The sequence below is a fragment of the Vulpes lagopus genome, chromosome 11, assembly GCF_018345385.1.
Source record: "Vulpes lagopus strain Blue_001 chromosome 11, ASM1834538v1, whole genome shotgun sequence".
Lineage (NCBI taxonomy): Eukaryota > Metazoa > Chordata > Mammalia > Carnivora > Canidae > Vulpes > Vulpes lagopus.
This window is the reverse complement of record NC_054834.1, coordinates 14,112,215-14,130,371: the sequence shown is the minus strand read 5'-3', so window position 1 is coordinate 14,130,371 and position 18,157 is coordinate 14,112,215. Positions and strand designations below refer to the sequence as shown.

Genomic DNA, 18,157 nt, shown 5'->3' with positions numbered 1-18,157 from the left:
GTTCCCAGGTGAATAATGAATCCTTTACTGTGAACTGACTTCAATCTATTAACTTACCAGATTAGCCTCAGAAAATTATTGACTTTTCTAAATTTATTCCCAAATTTATTAGTTTCAGAAAAATCTTTCTCATATTTAGAACAAGCACATATACCAAATTATAAGATTTATGCATTCAAATGAACAGGTTTTCTACAATTCCAAAATAACCCTTAAAATAGTCAAAGTAATAAGTAATTAAACCATTCAAAGAGTTACTTCAATCACAGAATATAACAATATAGGAGAAAAACTGTGAAGCATTACATAAAAGCAGCATTTTAAATGTACTAGGAAAAATAATACCTTTTAAGTACTTATTAAGAATGTACTGCAACCCATAAAATACTGTTTCCTCGTATTTCACCTTCTTTATTTTGGAGTTTTCTGTCTTCTTCTCACGGCATTCAAAGTAGGAATAAACTTTACTTGTATTGGGTGGGTACTGTTTATAGTGAGTAACCTAAAGGGAAAAGAATTACTTGAGTTAGAGAACATCAGAATAGAATATAAATCATGACAGAAACGGCTTGAAATTATTTAAAACCAGAGAAATTACACTTATTTGCTATTGATCAGCTTCTTTTCCTAGCTGTAAAGAATACAAAAATAAGCATCAAATTTATTAGGATACTTTTAATAGTTTAGGATTTTTATTTCAAAACCAAAGGAGACTATTACATTTTATAAATCAAGAAACTGAACCTAAAGAGGTACATGCCCTCTAAGGGGTCAGACGGACACTTGAAATCAAAGTTTGAAGAAAGGTATCTCATTTCATCTTGGGGAATGGTCTTCATTCAGAGAAAGAGAGATGTAGCTGACTGGGATGGGGGTGGGGTAGGGGGCATATCCATGATATAAAAAATGAACTGGAAGCAGAATTTAGTAGTAACTATCCAAATGTGCTATGTTTGGTAAGTCACTAGTGAATGACTTCCCATGACTCTACTTCATCTGTTTAGGGAGGTAGTGAGAAGGACTCCTTTTGGTCTTCATAGTAACACTGTGAAAATCTTGATGTAAGCAACAGCAGCAGGAAAGAAATCCTGTTTTATAATATTACTTTTCTCAAATTCCCCCTGAATTGGGAAATAAATGCCTGTCCAATGCAACATCAAATCCTTAGGAGTTTAAAAAGCTGAATAAGTATTATCATACATTTCTCTCCCATGAATTTGGATTAAGAGTCACCATTGAAAGTTAATGTTTTTGTTTTAAGAAAAACATGTGTTCATTATAATATGAATTTTCTTATACTTTAATGTGGTTAACACATTTTACCAATAGAAAGTAACTGGAAAAATAATGTGTATGTGCTTTGCTCAAACAGTAGAAATGAAAGTGCCTTAAAGCTTAAGATAGAAGGCAGTAAAGCAGGTAACAGTGGAATGATTGTTGCAGAACAACTTCCAAGGATGACCACTGTGGACCATCCTTCCTGTTTAGCTCTGTTTCTAAGTTTCGGGAAATCCAATGCTTTCCTTGTCTGACTGCACAATCCCAATAAAACTTGGCTTTAACCTAAAATGCCTTTGTAGTTTAGCACAAAAATTCTACAATAAATATACTCTATATAGAGAACCCCCCCGCAAAAAAAAACCACCATAAAAACCCTACGCAAACGTTTAATAAGTGTTTCTTCTCCAAAAGAAGCAACTTGCAACTCTATGAAAACAGCACCCTGGGATCCCTGGGTGGCTCAGTGGTTTAGTGCCTGCCTTTGGCCCAGGGCCTGATCCTGGGGTCCCGGGATTGAGTCCCACGTTGGGTTCCCGCATGGAGCCTGCTTCTCCCTCTGCCTGTGTCTCTGCCTCTCTCTGTGTCTCTCATGCATGAATAAATAAAATCTTAAAAAAAAAAAAAAAAAAGAAAGAAAGAAAGAAAGAAAGAAAGAAAGAAAGAAAGAAAGAAAGAAAAAGAAAACAGTGCCCTTATGCTGTTTGAAGGCAACCTGTGAGGTAAATCTTAAACCAAGAGATAGACACCAGAGTTTGGTTTGGGGTTTGGCTTTTTTAAGGTTAGAACCTTGACACTGATACCATGGGAAGCTGAAGTAGTAGCTCACTGAAATAGTTAAAACAAAACCCAGAGCAAAGACAACAAAATTTATATATGAATGACACCTTAGTGATAAATCATCACTACTTCAACTTAAGACACTAATTAGAAAAAATGTAGCAACGCCTAAAAACATACCTAAAATGTATATAAAAACTAAAATACCCAGTTTACAATCTAAACATCTCTAATTCCTTCAGTGGGAATAATCAGTGAAGCAGAAGAAAGTCAACCATGAAGTAAAAATCAAATAAAGGTCTGGATCACATCAGGCAAGTTTATAGAAGTCAGATTCAGAGTTGTGACTGTAGTTAGTCTGACCTTTCTGCAGTTCAGATACTTAAAGGTGTACCTTTTAAGTCTACCTTTTTTTATACCAGAATTTAAAAGTATGAGAAGGCAAATAAATTATTTTCATCTTCTGAGTGGACCAAAGAGTGAAAAGCTGAATGGAAATGTTTCTAAACTATTTAACTCCACTTTGGCCTACAAGTTTACTAAAACTTTTCAATCATACAAATACAATTCCAGTTCTAGACAGTAACTGAGTATGTTTATAATTTTAAAGCTTTACGTCTGCCATGTTATTTTATTATGTACTTAAAACTTCAGAATGCCTTCTCTAAAAACAAATGTCATTAAAAACACGAAACTGTCTAGGCTGCTTAATTAGAAATGAAGTGTAACTTCTCAAATCTTCTTTGGAGAACTTTAGAGAACTGTTGTAGAATTTAGCTGAAGAAGCTAATTCTCAGGCAATTAACCATCTGCCAATGAACACCCGATATATTTATGGAATAAAATAGTATGTTTGGATCTATTTATATTGTCTTGTACCATTGTTTTAATGGGAAAAAAACTTTTTATTTTTATTTTTTTAAAGATTTATTTATTTATTTATTTATTTATTTATTTATTTATTTATGATAGACGTAGAGAGAGAGAGAGAGGCAGAGACACAGGAGGAGGGAGAAGCAGGCTCCATGCCGGGAGCCTGATGTGGGACTCGATCCCGGGACTCCAGGATCGCGCCCTGGGCCAAAGGCAGGCGCTAAACCGCTGAGCCACCCAGGGATCCCCCGGGGAAAAACTTTTTAAACAGAGCTCCTTAGTAAATAGTATTCTAAGAACACAGCCAATAGAGAATTAATGATTCTGGTTTTACTAGGTTTACTATTCTCTTCATTTTATTTTCTGCTAAACTGCTCTCTCTGAACCCCTTGGAACCTTCACTAGAAAATGAGATACAGCAAAAAGAAAAAAAAAATCAATTGTTATTTTATAGTTTATTCACAAATATATACTGTGTATCCACTAGGTATCAGACAATGTTTCAAGTACTGAGGATGGGAAAGCAGAATGGATGGAGATGGCTTTTATTCTCAAAGGGCTAATGAGGGTTCGAAGGTCAGAGAAAAACATATAAATCAACAAAAGAACTTCAGATCAAGATATAGGTTTGAAAAATTAAAAGACAATGTGGGTGAAAAATTGAAAGACAATGAGGGGCTAGAGGAGCCTGATAACTGCTGTCCACAGGGAGCCAGGAAGGCTTCTTTGAGATGGTGACATGTGACAGGACTTAAACTACAGGGAGATAGGAAGTACATTGATTTAAGGGACAGAACACAACATCAGTGTGGCTGGTGCTTGCAGAGTAGGGAGGAGGAGGTAGATGGTAAGGTCATAGCAAGAGGCAGGGACAAGATCATGGAAGGCTTGTACGTTACCACAAGGAGCTTGAATATTACATCAAGTGCAACAGAAAGCCATTAGTATGTTTTAAGCTGGAACAAATATGATCTGGTTCATATATTACAAGGATCAGCTTGACAGTGAGGTCGAGAATGGATTACAGGATGACTAAAGACGAAGCAGGACCATCAGGTAAGAGGCTAAAGACTAGCTTAGGTGAGAGAAGTGGCTCATTTGGAGGTAAAGGAGAATTAGGTTAATAGATTCTATTTGGGGGATAAAATGGGGGAGGAATTAAGAATGTTCTCTACAGTTTTGGCTTGAGCAACTGGGTGAATAATGGTGCCATTTAGTGAGAGGAGGAAGGAATAAATTTGGAACTCAAGAGCTCAGTTTTAAATATATCAAGTAATACAAACAAAGTTTCATAGTATTCAAAATTAAACAACTACAGAAAGGGAGCTCCTAAATCATATTGTTTTTTTTTTTTTTTAGCACTACTTTGACTTCTATCAATAGATAAAATGGAAAAAAAGTAGATAAAATGGTTCTACAATAAATTTAACATTATTTATATGATGAAAATAGCTAATTTCTATAATATTCTCAGCAAACTCTACCCCAAAAAATGTTTCCTAAACTGGAATGATTTTCCTACAGCTAACAGAGCACTATCAGTCACAAACACATGTAAAGAACATAGACACACAGGAAATTTTAGCTCTTTTAATAGAACTTAATTTCACACTCATGTGATTAACTTCATGACAAACTAAAAATTATAATCTTTAGGCTAAATATCCTTGTTCCAAGGGGTCCCTGTGTGGCTTAGTTGGCTAAGCTTCCAACTCTTGATTGCAGCTCAGGTCACGATCTCAGGGTCATGAGATTAAGCCCTGTGTTGGGCTCTGCGCTGGATACAGAATCTGCTTAAGAGTGTCTCTCTCTCTCCTTTTCCCTCTGCTCCTCATCCCCCTACCCCACCAAAAATAAAAAAATAAAGAGAAGAGAAATATTTAAGTTGCATAGAATCTTTGTGTGAGAGCAAACTCTAAGTTGTTCTGAAGCTTCTCCATATTTCCTATAAAATTGATTTGATGTTTTTTTTCAAGAGCTTTCCTCTCACAGTGAGATCACAAGATCAAAGGCAACCACTATTAACCTACTTTACCAGTTATAATTTTAACAGCTAAGAAATGATCATAAACGAAAATTTTAACAATACCATGTGTACATAAGAGCGCATGGATTAATATATATATAATGTCACAAATAAGTTATATTATCTATATAATTTGTAAGGGCACTAAGAAGAGAATCCACTTAGCCTCAGACTTTCTGCCTTGTCAATGCTCATGTGCTAGAAATAGCAAAATAATAATAATGATTCTCTCTTTTCTTCAACATTATTTAAGATTTCTCAAGCCCTGGAGATACTTCCATTGCTGCAGAAAGTAATTTTTTTTTATCTGGCTTCTGAAGCAATAATAACCTCAAAAATATGGCTTAATGATTTTTGGACTAAATTTTGGAGAAGAGAGGAAATTGTCAAATCACGATAATCATATTGCCCCTTCCCCTAAACCTCCTGGCACAGAGTTCTTGAAAATTTGTACTTTTTTTATATGTATATTTTTTATTGAACTACAATTTGCCAACATATAGTATAAAACCCAGTGCTGTGCTCATCACCCAGTCACCCGATCCCTCTGCCCATCTCCCCTTCCACACTACCCTTTGTTCGTTTCAGTCAGCAGTCTCTCATGTCTTGTCACCCTAATTTTTCCCACTCATTTTCTCTCCTTTCCCTTATAATTCCTTTCTCTATTTGTTATATTCCCCATCTGAGTAAAACCATGTAACGATTGTCCTTCTCTGATTTACTTACTTCACTCAGCATAATACCCTCCAGTTCCATCCACGTGGAAGCGAATGGTGGGTATTTGTTGTATCTAATGGCTGAGTAATATTCCATTTTATACATAGACCACATCTTCCGCATCCATTCATCTGTCAAAGACATTGAAGCTCCTTCCCCAGTTTGGCTATTGTGGACATTGCTGCTATAAACATTGGGGGGAAGGTATCCTCCCGGTTCACTGCATCTGTATCTTTGGGGTAAATCCCCAGCAGTGCAATTGCTGGGTCGTAGGGCAGGTCTATTTTTAATTCTTTGAGGAACCTCCACACAGTTTTCCAGAGTGGCTGCACCCGTTCACATTCCTACCAACAGTGCAGAGGGTTCCCCTTTCTCCACATCCTCTCCAACATCTGTGGTTTCCTGTCTTGTTAATTTTCCCCATTCTCGCTGGTGTGAGGTGGTATCTCATTGTGGTTTTGACTTGTAGTTCCCTGATGGCCACTGATGTGGAGCATTTTCTCATGTGCTTGTTGGCCATGTGTATGTCTTCCTGTGTGAGATTTCTATTCATGTCTTTTGCCCATTTCATGATTGGTTTGTTTCTTTGCTGTTGAGTTTAGTAAGTTCTTCATAGATCTTAGATACTAGCCCTTTATCTGATATGTAATTTGCAAATATCTTCTCCTATTCTGTAGGTTGTCTTTTAGTTTTGTTGACTGTTTCTTTTGCAGTGCAGAAGCTTTTTATCTTGATGAAATCCCAATAGTTCATTTTTGCTTTGGTTTCCCTTGCCTTCATGGATGTATCTTGCAAGAAGTTACGGTGGCCGAGTTCAAAAAGGGTGTTGCCTGTGTTCTCCTCTAGGATTTTGAGGGATTCTTGTCTCACATTTAGATCTTCCATCCATTTTGAGTTTATCTTTGTATATGGTGTAAGAGAATGGTCTAGTTTCATTCTTCTGCATGTGGCTGTCCAATTTTCCCAGCACCATTTATTGAAGAGACTGTCCTTTTTCCAGTGGATATTCCTTCCTGCTTTGTCGAATTAGTTGACCACAGAGTTGATGGCCCATTTCTGGATTCTGTTTCACTGATCTATGAGTCTGTTTTTGTGCCAGTACCACACTGTCTTGATGATCACAGCTTTGTAGTAAACTTGAAATATGGCACTGTGATGCCCCCGGCTCTGGTTATCTTTTTCAATATTCCCCTGGCTATTAGGGGTCTTTTCTGATGCCACACAAATCTGAAGACGATTTGTTCCAATTCTCTGAAGAAAGACCATGGTATTTTATAGGGATTGCACTGAATGTGTAAATTGCCCTGGGTAGCATAGACATTTTCATAATATTAATTCTTCCAATCCATAAGCATGGAATATTTTCCCATCTCTTTGTGTCTTCCTCAATTTCTTTCAGAAGTGTTCTATAGTTTTTAGGGTATAGATCCTTTACCTCTTTGGTTAGGTTTATTCCTAGGTATCTTATTCTTTTGGGTGCAATTGTAAATGGGACTGACTTCTTAATTTCTCTTTCTTCAGTCCCATTGTTAGTGTATAGAAATGCCACTGATTTCTGGGCATTGATTTTGTATCCTGTCACATTGCCAAATTGCTAAGAGTTCTAGCAATCTTGGGTGGAGTCTTTTGGGTTTTCTATGTATAGTATCATGTCATCTGCAAAGAGGGAGAGTTTGACTTCTTCTTTGCCAATTTGAATGCCTTTTCTTTCTTTTTGTTGCCTGGGACTTCTAGTACTATGTTGAATAGCAGTGGTGAGAGTGGACATCCCTGTCCTGTTCCTGATCTTAGGGGAAAGGCTCTGTTTTTCCCCATTGAGAATGATATTCACTGTGGCCTTTTCATAAATGGCTTTTAAGATATTGAGGAATGTTCCCTCTATCCCTACACTCTCAAGAGTTTTATCAGGAATGGATGCTGTATTTTGTCAAATGCTTTCTCTGCATCTATTGAGAGGATCATATGGTTCTTGTTTTATCCCTTGTTGATATGATCTACCACGTTGTATTATTAAGACTGTTGAACAAACCTTGCATCCCAGGGATAAATCTCACTTGGTCATAGTGAATAATCTTCTTAATGTACTGTTGGATCTTACTGGCTAGTATCTTGTTGAGAATTTTTGCATCCATGTTCATCAGGGATACTGGTCTTTAATTCTCCTTTTTCATGGAGACCTATCTGGTTTTGGAATCAAGGTGATACTGGCCTCATAAAATGAGTTTGGAAGTATTCCATCCCTTTCTATCCTTTGGAACAGCTTTAGTAGCATAGGTATTATTTCCTCTTTAAACGTTTGATACAATTCCCCTGGGAAGCCATCTGGCCCTGGACTTTTGTGTCTTGGGAGGTTTTTGATGACTGCTTCAACTTCCTCGCTGGTTATTGGCCTGTTCAGGCTTTCTATTTCTTCTTGTTCCAGTTTTGGTAATTTGTTGTTGTCCAGAAATGCATCCATTTCTTCTAGATTGCCTAATTTGTTGGCTTATAGCTGCTCATAATATGTTTTTAAAATCGTTTGTATTTCCTTGGTATTGGTTGTGATCTCTCCTTTTTCATTCATGATTTTATTGTGTCTTTTCTCTTTTCCTTTTAATAAGGCTGGCCAATAGTTTACATATATTATTAATTTTTTCAAAGAACCAACTCCTGGTTATGTTCATCTGTTCTACAGTTCTTCTGGTCTCTAGTTCATTGAGTTCTGCTCGAATCTTTATTAACTCTCTTCTGCTGGGTGTAGGTTTTACTTGCTGTTCTTTCTCCAATTCCTTTAGGTGCAAGGATAGCTTGTGTATTTAGTTTTTTCCAATTTTTGGAGGGAGACTTGTATTGTGATGTATTTCCCCTCTTGGGACTGCTTTTACTGTATCCCAAACATTTTGAATGCTTGTATCTTCATTTTCATTAGTCCAAGAATCTTTTTAATTCTTCTCTAATTTCCTGGTCGACCCATTCATCTTTTAGCAGGATACTCTTTAACCTCCATGTGTTGGAGTTTCTTCCAATTTTTTTCTTGTGACTGAGTTCTAGTTTCAAAGCATTCTGGTCTGAAAATATGCAAGGGACAATCCCAATCCTTTAGTATCAGTTGAGACCTGATTCGTGACCCAGTATGTGATCTATTCTGGAGAAAGTTCCATGTGCACTTAAGAAAAATGTACTCAGTTGCATTTGGATGGAAAGTTCTGTATATATCTGTGAAATCCATCTGGTCCAGTGCATCATTTAAGGCCCTTGTTTCTTTGCTGATGTTGGGCTTAGAATATCTGTCATTTGCTGAAAGCGCCGTGTTGAAATCTCCTACAATTGGTTTATTATTATCTAAGTAAGTCTTTACTTTGGTTATTAATTGATTGATATACCTGGCAGCTCCCTCACCACATTAGGGGCATAAATATTCATGATTGTTTTTGTTGGATAGACCCTTTAAGTATGATATAGTGTCCCTCTTCATCTCTTACTACAGTCTTTGGGATAAACTTTATCTGATATGAGGATTGCTACCCCAGCTTTCTTTTGAGGACCATTTGAATGGTAAATGGTTCTGCACTCTTTCATTTCCAGGCTGCATGTGTCCTTACGTCTAAAATGAGTCTCTTGGGATCCCTGGGTGGCGCAGCGGTTTGGCGCCTGCCTTTGGCCCAGGGCGCAATCCTGGAGACCCGGGATCGAATCCCACATCGGGCTCCCGGTGCATGGAGCCTGCTTCTCCCTCTGCCTGTGTCTCTGCCTCTCTCTCTGACTATCATAAATAAATAAAAATTAAAAAAAAAATTAAAATGAGTCTCTTTATAGACAGCAAATAAATGGGTCTTGCTTTTTTTTATGCAGTCCAATACCCTGCGTCATTTGATGTAATCATTTAGCCCATTCATGTTCAGAGTAACTATTGAAAGATATGAATTTAGCATCATCATAATACCTATTCAGTCCCTGTTTTTGTGGATTATTTCCTTTGGGCTCCCTCTTTCCCTCATATTCTTTCAGTTTCTGCCTATCTTGGAAGCTCTTTATCTCTCCTTCCATTCTGAAGAGAGCCTTGCTGGATAGAGTATTCTTGTCTGCATGTTCTTCTCATTTAGGAGCCTGAATATACCATGCCAGCCCTTTCTGGCCTGCCAGATCTCTGTGGAGAGGCCTGCTGTGAATCTGATATGTCTCTCCATGTAAGTTGAGAATCTCTTGTCTCTCACTGTTTTAAGGATTTTCTCTTTATCTTTGGAATTTGCAAGTTTTGCTGTTAAATGTTGAGGTGTTGAACGGTTTTTATTGATTTTGGCGGGAACCTCTATATCTCCTGGATCTGAATGCCTGCTTCTGTCCCAAATTAGGGAAGTTCTTAGCTATGATTTGTTCAAATATACTTTCTGGCCCATTCTCCCTCTTGGCGTCTTCTGGAACCCCAATTATATGTAGATTTTTCCTTCTCAGGCTATCATTTATTTCCCTAAGGCTTTCTTCATGGTCTCTTAATTTTGTTTTTCTCTTTTTTCCTCAGTTTCTGTTCTTACCATTAAGTTGTCTTCTATGTCACTCACTCTTTCTTACACCTCATTAACCCTAGCCTTTAGGACATTCAGTTTGGATTGCATCTCATTTATTTTTAATTTTGGCCTGATTAGATCTAAATTCTGCAGTAACGAAGTCTCTAGAGTCCTTTATGCTTTTTTTTTTCCAGAGCCACCAGTAGCTTTGTAATTATGCTTCTGAGTTGGCTTTCTGACATTGAATTGTAATCCAAATTCTGTAACTCTGTGGCAGACAGTACGGTTTCTGATTCTTTCTTTTGTGATGAGTTCTTCTTTCTAGTGCAGAGTGGCTGTATGAGTGGGCTGAGTCAAAAATATCAACCACGACCTAAGTAAATTTCACCCTAGATGATTCTTGTTAGAAGCGAAAACTTTTCTCTCTGTAGCATTCTGGCTGTTCTCTCTTTAAATCTCAGGTTGAATTCATAGGTGTTCAGGATGTTTTGAAAGTTAACTATGTAAGTTGGTGGGACTAGGTGAGTTGAGGACTCCTACTCTTCTGCCATCTTGCCCCACCCTCAATTTTACTTTTTTGCCACAATTTTGAAAAAGATGTAGTCAACTGACAAAGTCCACACCAGCTTCTGGTATCTTTCTTTTGCAATATATTATTCAATTACAACTGACCTAAGTTATTCTTCCTATGGAGTGCATTTGTGATTTACATACAGGATTTTATTTCTGTTGCTTTATCTTTTCCTCTAACTTTTAATATAAAACTCACTGGAAAATAGCACTGTATGAATGTACAGGTAATTTCTAACATATGAACTGCAACAGTACTCCACTCCTCACAAGGCTCAGGCTGCCATGAGAGTCACTGTGACTGTTCAGAATGAAAGAGAAGCAATTACGAAAACAGGAACAGCTCAGAGAAAGACACCTCAGAGAAAGTTCCACAGGACTAACTTGCCAATGAGGTCTGTCTCCAACTCTTTTTTCTAAAAAGCCCAAATCTTTAAAGTCTGTCAATTTCTCATTAATGAGGCTGCAAAATCGTTTTTAGAAAAGCTACTGGGTGCCTAATCATCATCATACATGAATTATACAATCTTCTGTTACTTCTCCAAAGACAACTTTCACCCATCCTGGATTTTAAGAGGTATCTTTGTCTTTTATAATACCTAGGAGATCTCCAATTTTTATTAAATGAATTAATGAAAATGGGCTGAGTTCTAGATAACCAGTTTACAAATGACCTTTTGAGAAGCAACCCACACTGGATAGCACAATTCGTAACAATGGCTGATTTAACACACTTTTCATTAACAGTGTGTAATGTGTAAATTGCTTAGAGATGAGTATTGTACACTATATATATTTTTCAACTTAGTTGACAACATCTTCCATTTTAATCTGCTACTAGGTAAGATGTTCAGAAATAAAATTCTTCTCTGCTTTAGTTTGTTACTAACATTATCTACGTAAAAGTAAGGGAAAGGAACAAAGAATGGAAATGCACTTTTAACGGGCGAATTATTTGTAAACTAATCAATGGCCACTCCAGAGATAGGTGAGAAAAAAACAAACAAACAAAAATCTGACTTGTCCCCTTATGAAAAGTTCCAAATGCTTTTTAAATACTGCAGTGGCTAAAGCAGCCCAATGCATCTTTCCCTAGCTGGGTTAGCACAACATAAATACAACCCAGTAGATACTTTTACTTTATGCCATTTTGAAAATGCTTAAGCAAAAGCCCAGGATTAAAATGGAGAAACAATCACATTTACGTATTTCTCAGTTCCTTATTACGTAGAATACATAATGAAATTACAGAAACGAATATATATTTTCAATGCTCCTCCTTTGGTCCAAATTGTCTTGAACCCTCCAGAGAGGATATAAGTAAAGATAAAATAACCACATTGTTATGTGCTTGGACACTACCCTACTACTTGCAAAAAATCTTTCTGTAGTCTTTAGACAACCAACCATTTTTTCTTCAGTTTTAGAAAGAAGAAAACAATTATTCTCTCCTCCATCAACACGTCTAAAACCACTAAGTTCCCTACCTACTTTAACTGGCCACTAGTTTGTAAGTACTGATAAGAATATAATAGCCCCGTGTAATTGCCAAATAAAAATTTCATTATTTCTAATCTCAAGATTATCATTTCTATCTCTTCTTCATCTAAGAAGATAAAAAGGTAAAAATGGAATGGAATACAGGTTATAGGACCATAAAATATGTAGGGTAAACAAAACTTAAAAACTTCAGTGTAGAATACACCATCTACTTCAGTGTACTGTTGTAAAGAATTGGTATAAAATATCAACCTGACTGAATCCTCTTGAGGGATTTTTTTGGGGGAAAAATGAAAAAAATCTTACTATGGTGAAAATCTTTTAAAAATGTTTTTTAAAAAGATTTTATTTTTTGAGAGATTGAAAGAGAGTGAGCATGAGCTGGAGGGAGGGATAGAGAAAGTGGGAGAAGTGAGCTCACCACTGAGCAGGGAGCCCAACAAAGGGCCCAAACCCAGGACCCCCAAAACATGACCTCTGTTGAAGGCAGATGCTTAACTAGCTGAGCCACCCAGGCACCCCAAGATGAAAATCTTAAAAGGTTTCATACTACACAAACTTGGAAGATGGTAGCAGAGTAGGAGAACACAAGACTTGCCTCATCCCACAACTAGGTAACTATCAAATCATCCTAAATACCCTAGAAACTGATCTATAAACTGGTAGTACAAACCCACAACTAAAGGTAGAGAAGACTCAACACAGAAGAAGGTAGGAAGTACGGAGATGAGGTTTGAGAGAAATGGTTGGTGGCAGTGGAAGAGAAAAGTGCTAGAGACAGACTAAACAAAGGACAGCACACCAGAATATGAATCCCCATAACAATTGGAAAGAGAGAGGAGCTGAATTTCATGAGTTCTTGCAACCAGTTGGGTTAAAGACCCAAGTTTTGAAGGTCAGCAGGCTTGGCTGGGTTAAAGCCCAGAGGGCACTGAACTGCTCTTGGAGAGAAGCCCATGAACATAGTGTGGAAACAGTGATCTGAAGAGCACCTGGGGGGCACACAGTGGGGATGTTACCTGCTCATCTTGGCCAATGTCCCAGAGGGGCAGCACTCATGGAGAGACCCTTCAAGGAACAAAGGAACTGGCAGGAGCCATTTCCCTTCCCTGCCCCTCAGCATAAGCACAGGGCTACTTATGGGAACCAGTGCAGCATCCACACTCCTTACCTAACTTGCTTATAGCAAGTTTCCCTGCCCTGTGCTTGGATAGAACTGCCCCTCCCAGTCATGTTTGCCTCAGTCCTAGCATTGTGGGCTCCCTCACCCAGAAGTCTGGCCCAAATCCTTGCTCACTCAGTGCCCCTGGAGGCGGGAGATTTGCAGGGCCTCGGTTCCAGTGGTGGTGGTGACAAACTTCATTCCACAAGCACACCTAGTTAATGTGCTACATTCAGACCAGGGACCAAACACTGACAAAAACAAGCAAAGAGAGGCTCCGCAGATGACTGGCCTGAAGGATAAAGGGGTCAGGACACAACAGCTGAGCACATGCAGCACACACTGGAGATACTCCCAGAAGTGCCAGGCCCTGGGGAACAGGAGACACTACATGGCACAGCACTACATGACCTCTTCTTCATTACCCTCAAAATTGGAGATATAGCTGATTTTCCTAACACACAGAAGCATGCACAGAGACTAAGACAAAATGAGAAGACTGATGAACTTGTCCCAAATGAAAGAACAGGACAAGGGCATGGGCAGAGATCTAAGTAAAACAGATATATGTAACATGCCAGATAGAGAATTTAAAGTAATGACCATAAAACTATTCACTGAACTTGAGAAAAGAGTGAAAGGCATCAGTAAGACCATTAACACAGAGATAAAGAATATCAAAGCCAATAAAAAGGGCTCAATAAATAAAATAAGAAATAAGCTTGATGGAATGAACAGTAGGCTGGAAGCAGCAGAGAAACAAATTAATGACCTAGAAGACAGTAGTGGAAAAAGTAATCAAGAACAAGAGAGAAATAATAATCATGAAAAATGAGAATATGTATAGGGAATTCAGTGACACCATCAAATGTATTAATATTCATAGTCTAGGAGTCCCAGAAGAAAAAGACAGAAAAAAGGAGGAAGAAAATTTATTTGAAGAAATAATACCTGAGAACTTCCCTCAACTTGGGGAAGGAAATAGACATCCAGATCCAAGAGACACAGAGAACCGACACACACACACACACACACCACCAAAATAAAAAAATTAGATCCACAGAAAGACTTTAAGTAATTAAACTGGCAAAATACAGTGATAAAGAAAAAATTTTAAAAGCAGCAGGCAAAGGAATATAGTCACATACAAAGGGAAACTCCATCAGGCTATCAGTGGATCATTCAGCAGAAACTTTTCAAGCCAGAAGAGCACGGTATATTCAAAGTGCGCGAATGGGAAAAATCTGCAGCCAAGAATACGCTATCCAAGCAAGGCTATCATTCAGAATAGAAGGAGAGATTAAGAGTTTCCCAAAGACTAAGGGAGTTCATTCACTAAACCAGCTCTGCAACAAATATATATATAATTTTAAAGAGGAAATCTCTGAGTGGAACACAGAGACCAAAAATGACAGTATAAGAGTAGGAAAATACAAAAGCACTGAAAATGAATAGATCTGTAAAAAAATCAGTCAAGAAACTCACTAAATAAAAGGATGTAAAATATGACAACATATACTTAAAATATAGTGAGAAAAGGAATAAAGAACGGGCTCAAACTTAAATGACCATCAATGTAATATAGACTGCTAAATGCCAAAGAGATTATGTACAAACCTAATGGTAAACACAAACATAAAGCGATTAATATGCAAATAAAGACAAACAAATCCAAATACATCACTAAAGAAAACCAGCACACCACAGAAGAGAGAAAAACAGGAATGGATCAGAGAAAATAATCAGAAACCATCAAAAAAATTAAATAAATAAAATGAATAAAATAAATAAAATGGCAATAAATACATATCTACCAATAAATAACTGCTTTGAACGTAAATGGGCTAAGCACTCCAATCAAAATTCATGAGGGATAAAAAAACAAGATTCATCCATATCCTGCCTACAAGAGACTCCTTTTAAACCTAAAGACACCTGCAGACTGAAAATGAGGGGGAGAAACATCTATCATGCAAATAGAGGTCAAAAGAAAGTCAGAGTAGCAATACTTTTATTGGGCAAATTAGACTTTAAAACAAAGACTGTAACAAGAGACAAAGAAGAACACTATATAATAATAAAGGGGACAATCCAACAAGAAGATATAACAATTCTAAGTATTTACGCACCCAACATAAGAGCACCAAATACATAAAAGTTAATAACAAATATAAAGGAACTAATGGATAATAATACAATAACAGGGGACTTTACACCCACATACATCAGTGTACTGATCATCTAAAAAGAAAAGCAATAAAGAAACAAAGGCTTTGAATAACAGATGGATTTAACAGATAAATTCATAACATTCCATCCTAAGTCAGCAGAATACACATTCTTTTCAAGTGCACACAGAACATTTTCCAGAATAGATTACATATTAGGCCACAAAACAAGCCTCAACAAATTTAAGAAGATTGAAGTCACAGCATACATCTTTTCTGACCAAAACACTATGAAACTAGCAGACAACCACAAGAAAATATCTGGCACGATGACAAATACATGGAAGTTAAATAACATGCTACTCAACAATGAATGGATCAACCAGGACATAAAAAAATAAATTAAAAAGTACGTGGAAACAAATGAAAACACAATGGTCCAAAACCTTTGGGATGCAACAGAAACAGTTTTAAAACTGCTTTATAACAATACAAGGCTATCTCCAAAAGCAAGAAAAATCTCAAACATCTTAAAGGAGCTAGAAAAAGAACAAAACCTAAAACCAGTAGAAAAAAGGAGTAATAAAGATTACAGCAGAAGTATATGATATAGAAACTTAAAAAACAATGGAACACAGCAATAAAACAAGGAGTTGGTTCTTTGAAATATTCAATAAAATTGACAAACATCTAGTAAGACTCAAGAAAAAAGGAAAAAGGATTCAAATAAAATCACAAATGAGGAAGAAGAAATAATAAGCAACATCACAAAAATACAATTATAAGAGAATATTACAAAAAACTATATGCTAACAAACCGGACAACCTAGAAGAAACAGCTAAATTCCTAGAAACATATAAACTATAAAACTGAAGAAGAAACGGAAAATTAGAACAGATGATTACCAGCAAAGATATTGAGTCAGTAATCAAAAAAACTCCCAAGAAACAAAAGTCCAAGACCAGACAGCTTCCCAGGAAAATTCTACTAATTAATGAAGAGCTAATATTTATTCTTCTCAAACTATTCCAAGAAATAGAAAAGGGAGAAAAACTTCCAAATCCATTCTATGAGGCCAGCAAAACCAGATAAAGACACCATTAAAAAAGAGAACCACATGCCAATATCTCTGCTGAACATCATTAGAAAAATCGTCAACAAAATACTAGCAAACTGAATCCAAGAATACATTAGAAAGATTATTCACTACAATCGAGTTGGATTATTCCTGGGTTGCAAGGGTGGTTGAATATTTGCAAATCAATCAATGTGATATATCACATCAATCAGAGAAAGGTAAGAAAAAGCATTTGACAAAGAACAACATCCATTCATAAAAACCCTCAACGAAGTAGGTGTAGAGGGAACACAGCTGAACATAATAAAAGCCACATATGAAAAACCCACAGCGAACATCATCCTCAATGGGGAAGAGTTCTCAGTTCCTAAGGTGAGGAACAAGACAAGGATGTCCACTCTCACCACTCTTACTCAACATAGTACTAGCAATCAGACAAACACAGCAATCAGACAAGAAGAAGGAATAAAAGGCTTCCAAAGTGTTAAGGAAGAAGTAAAACTTTCACTTCTCGCAGATGATATGACACCATATATAGAAAATCCAAAAGACTCCACCAAAATACTGCCAGACTGATAAATGAATTAAGTGAAGTCACAGGATACGAAAATCAATGTATGGAAATCTTGCATTTCTATACACCAATACTCAAGCAGCAGCAAGAGAAATTAAGAAAACAATCTCATTTACATTTGCACCAAAAATAATAAGATATCTATCTAGGAATAAATCTAACCGAAGAGGTAAAAGACCTGTATTCTGAAAACTATAAAACACTGATGAAAGAAATTGAAGATGACACAAAGAAATACAAAGACATTCCATACTCATGGACTAGAAAAACAAAAATTTTTTAAATGTCTAAAATACCCAATGCAATTCACACAGTTAATGCAATCACTATCAAAATACCAACAGCATTTTTCACAGAAGCAGAACAATCAATCATAAAATTTGCATAGAACCACAAAAGAGGGGATCCCTGGGTGGCGCAGCGGTTTGGCGCCTGCCTTTGGCCCAGGGCGCGATCCTGGAGACCCAGGATCGAATCCCACATCGGGCTCCCGGTGCATGGAGCCTGCTTCTCCCTCTGCCTATGTCTCTGCCTCTCTCTCTTTCTCTCTCTGTGACTATCATAAATAAAAAAAAAAAAAAAAAAAAAAAAAAAAGAACCACAAAAGACCCCCAGACCCACCTGAATAGCCAAAGCAATCTTAAAAAGAAAAGCAAAGCCGGAGATATCACAATTCTGGAGTGCAAGATATATTACAAAACTGTACTAATCAAAACAGTATTGTACTGGTACAGAAACAGATACATAGATCAACGGAACAGAATAGAAAGCCCAGAAATAAACCCGTAACTACAAGGTCAATTAATCTTCAACAAAGTAGGAAAGAATATACAATGGGAATAAGACATTCTCTTCACCAAATGGTGCTGGGAAAACTGGACAGCTGCGTGCAAAGAATGAACCTGGACCACATTCCTTTACCACAAACAAAAATATATTAAAAATG

At 37.0% G+C, this 18,157-nt stretch overlaps 1 protein-coding gene across 1 annotated transcript in view; it reads right to left on the bottom strand.

Moving 5' to 3' along the window:
- Positions 1-18,157, bottom strand: part of NAMPT (nicotinamide phosphoribosyltransferase) — a 45,416-nt gene that overhangs the window by 23,616 nt on the left and 3,643 nt on the right. The window contains exon 2 of the mRNA XM_041723256.1: positions 346-502. Coding sequence (XP_041579190.1) covers positions 346-502 — 157 coding nt within the window. The remainder of the gene's footprint in view (positions 1-345; positions 503-18,157) is intronic.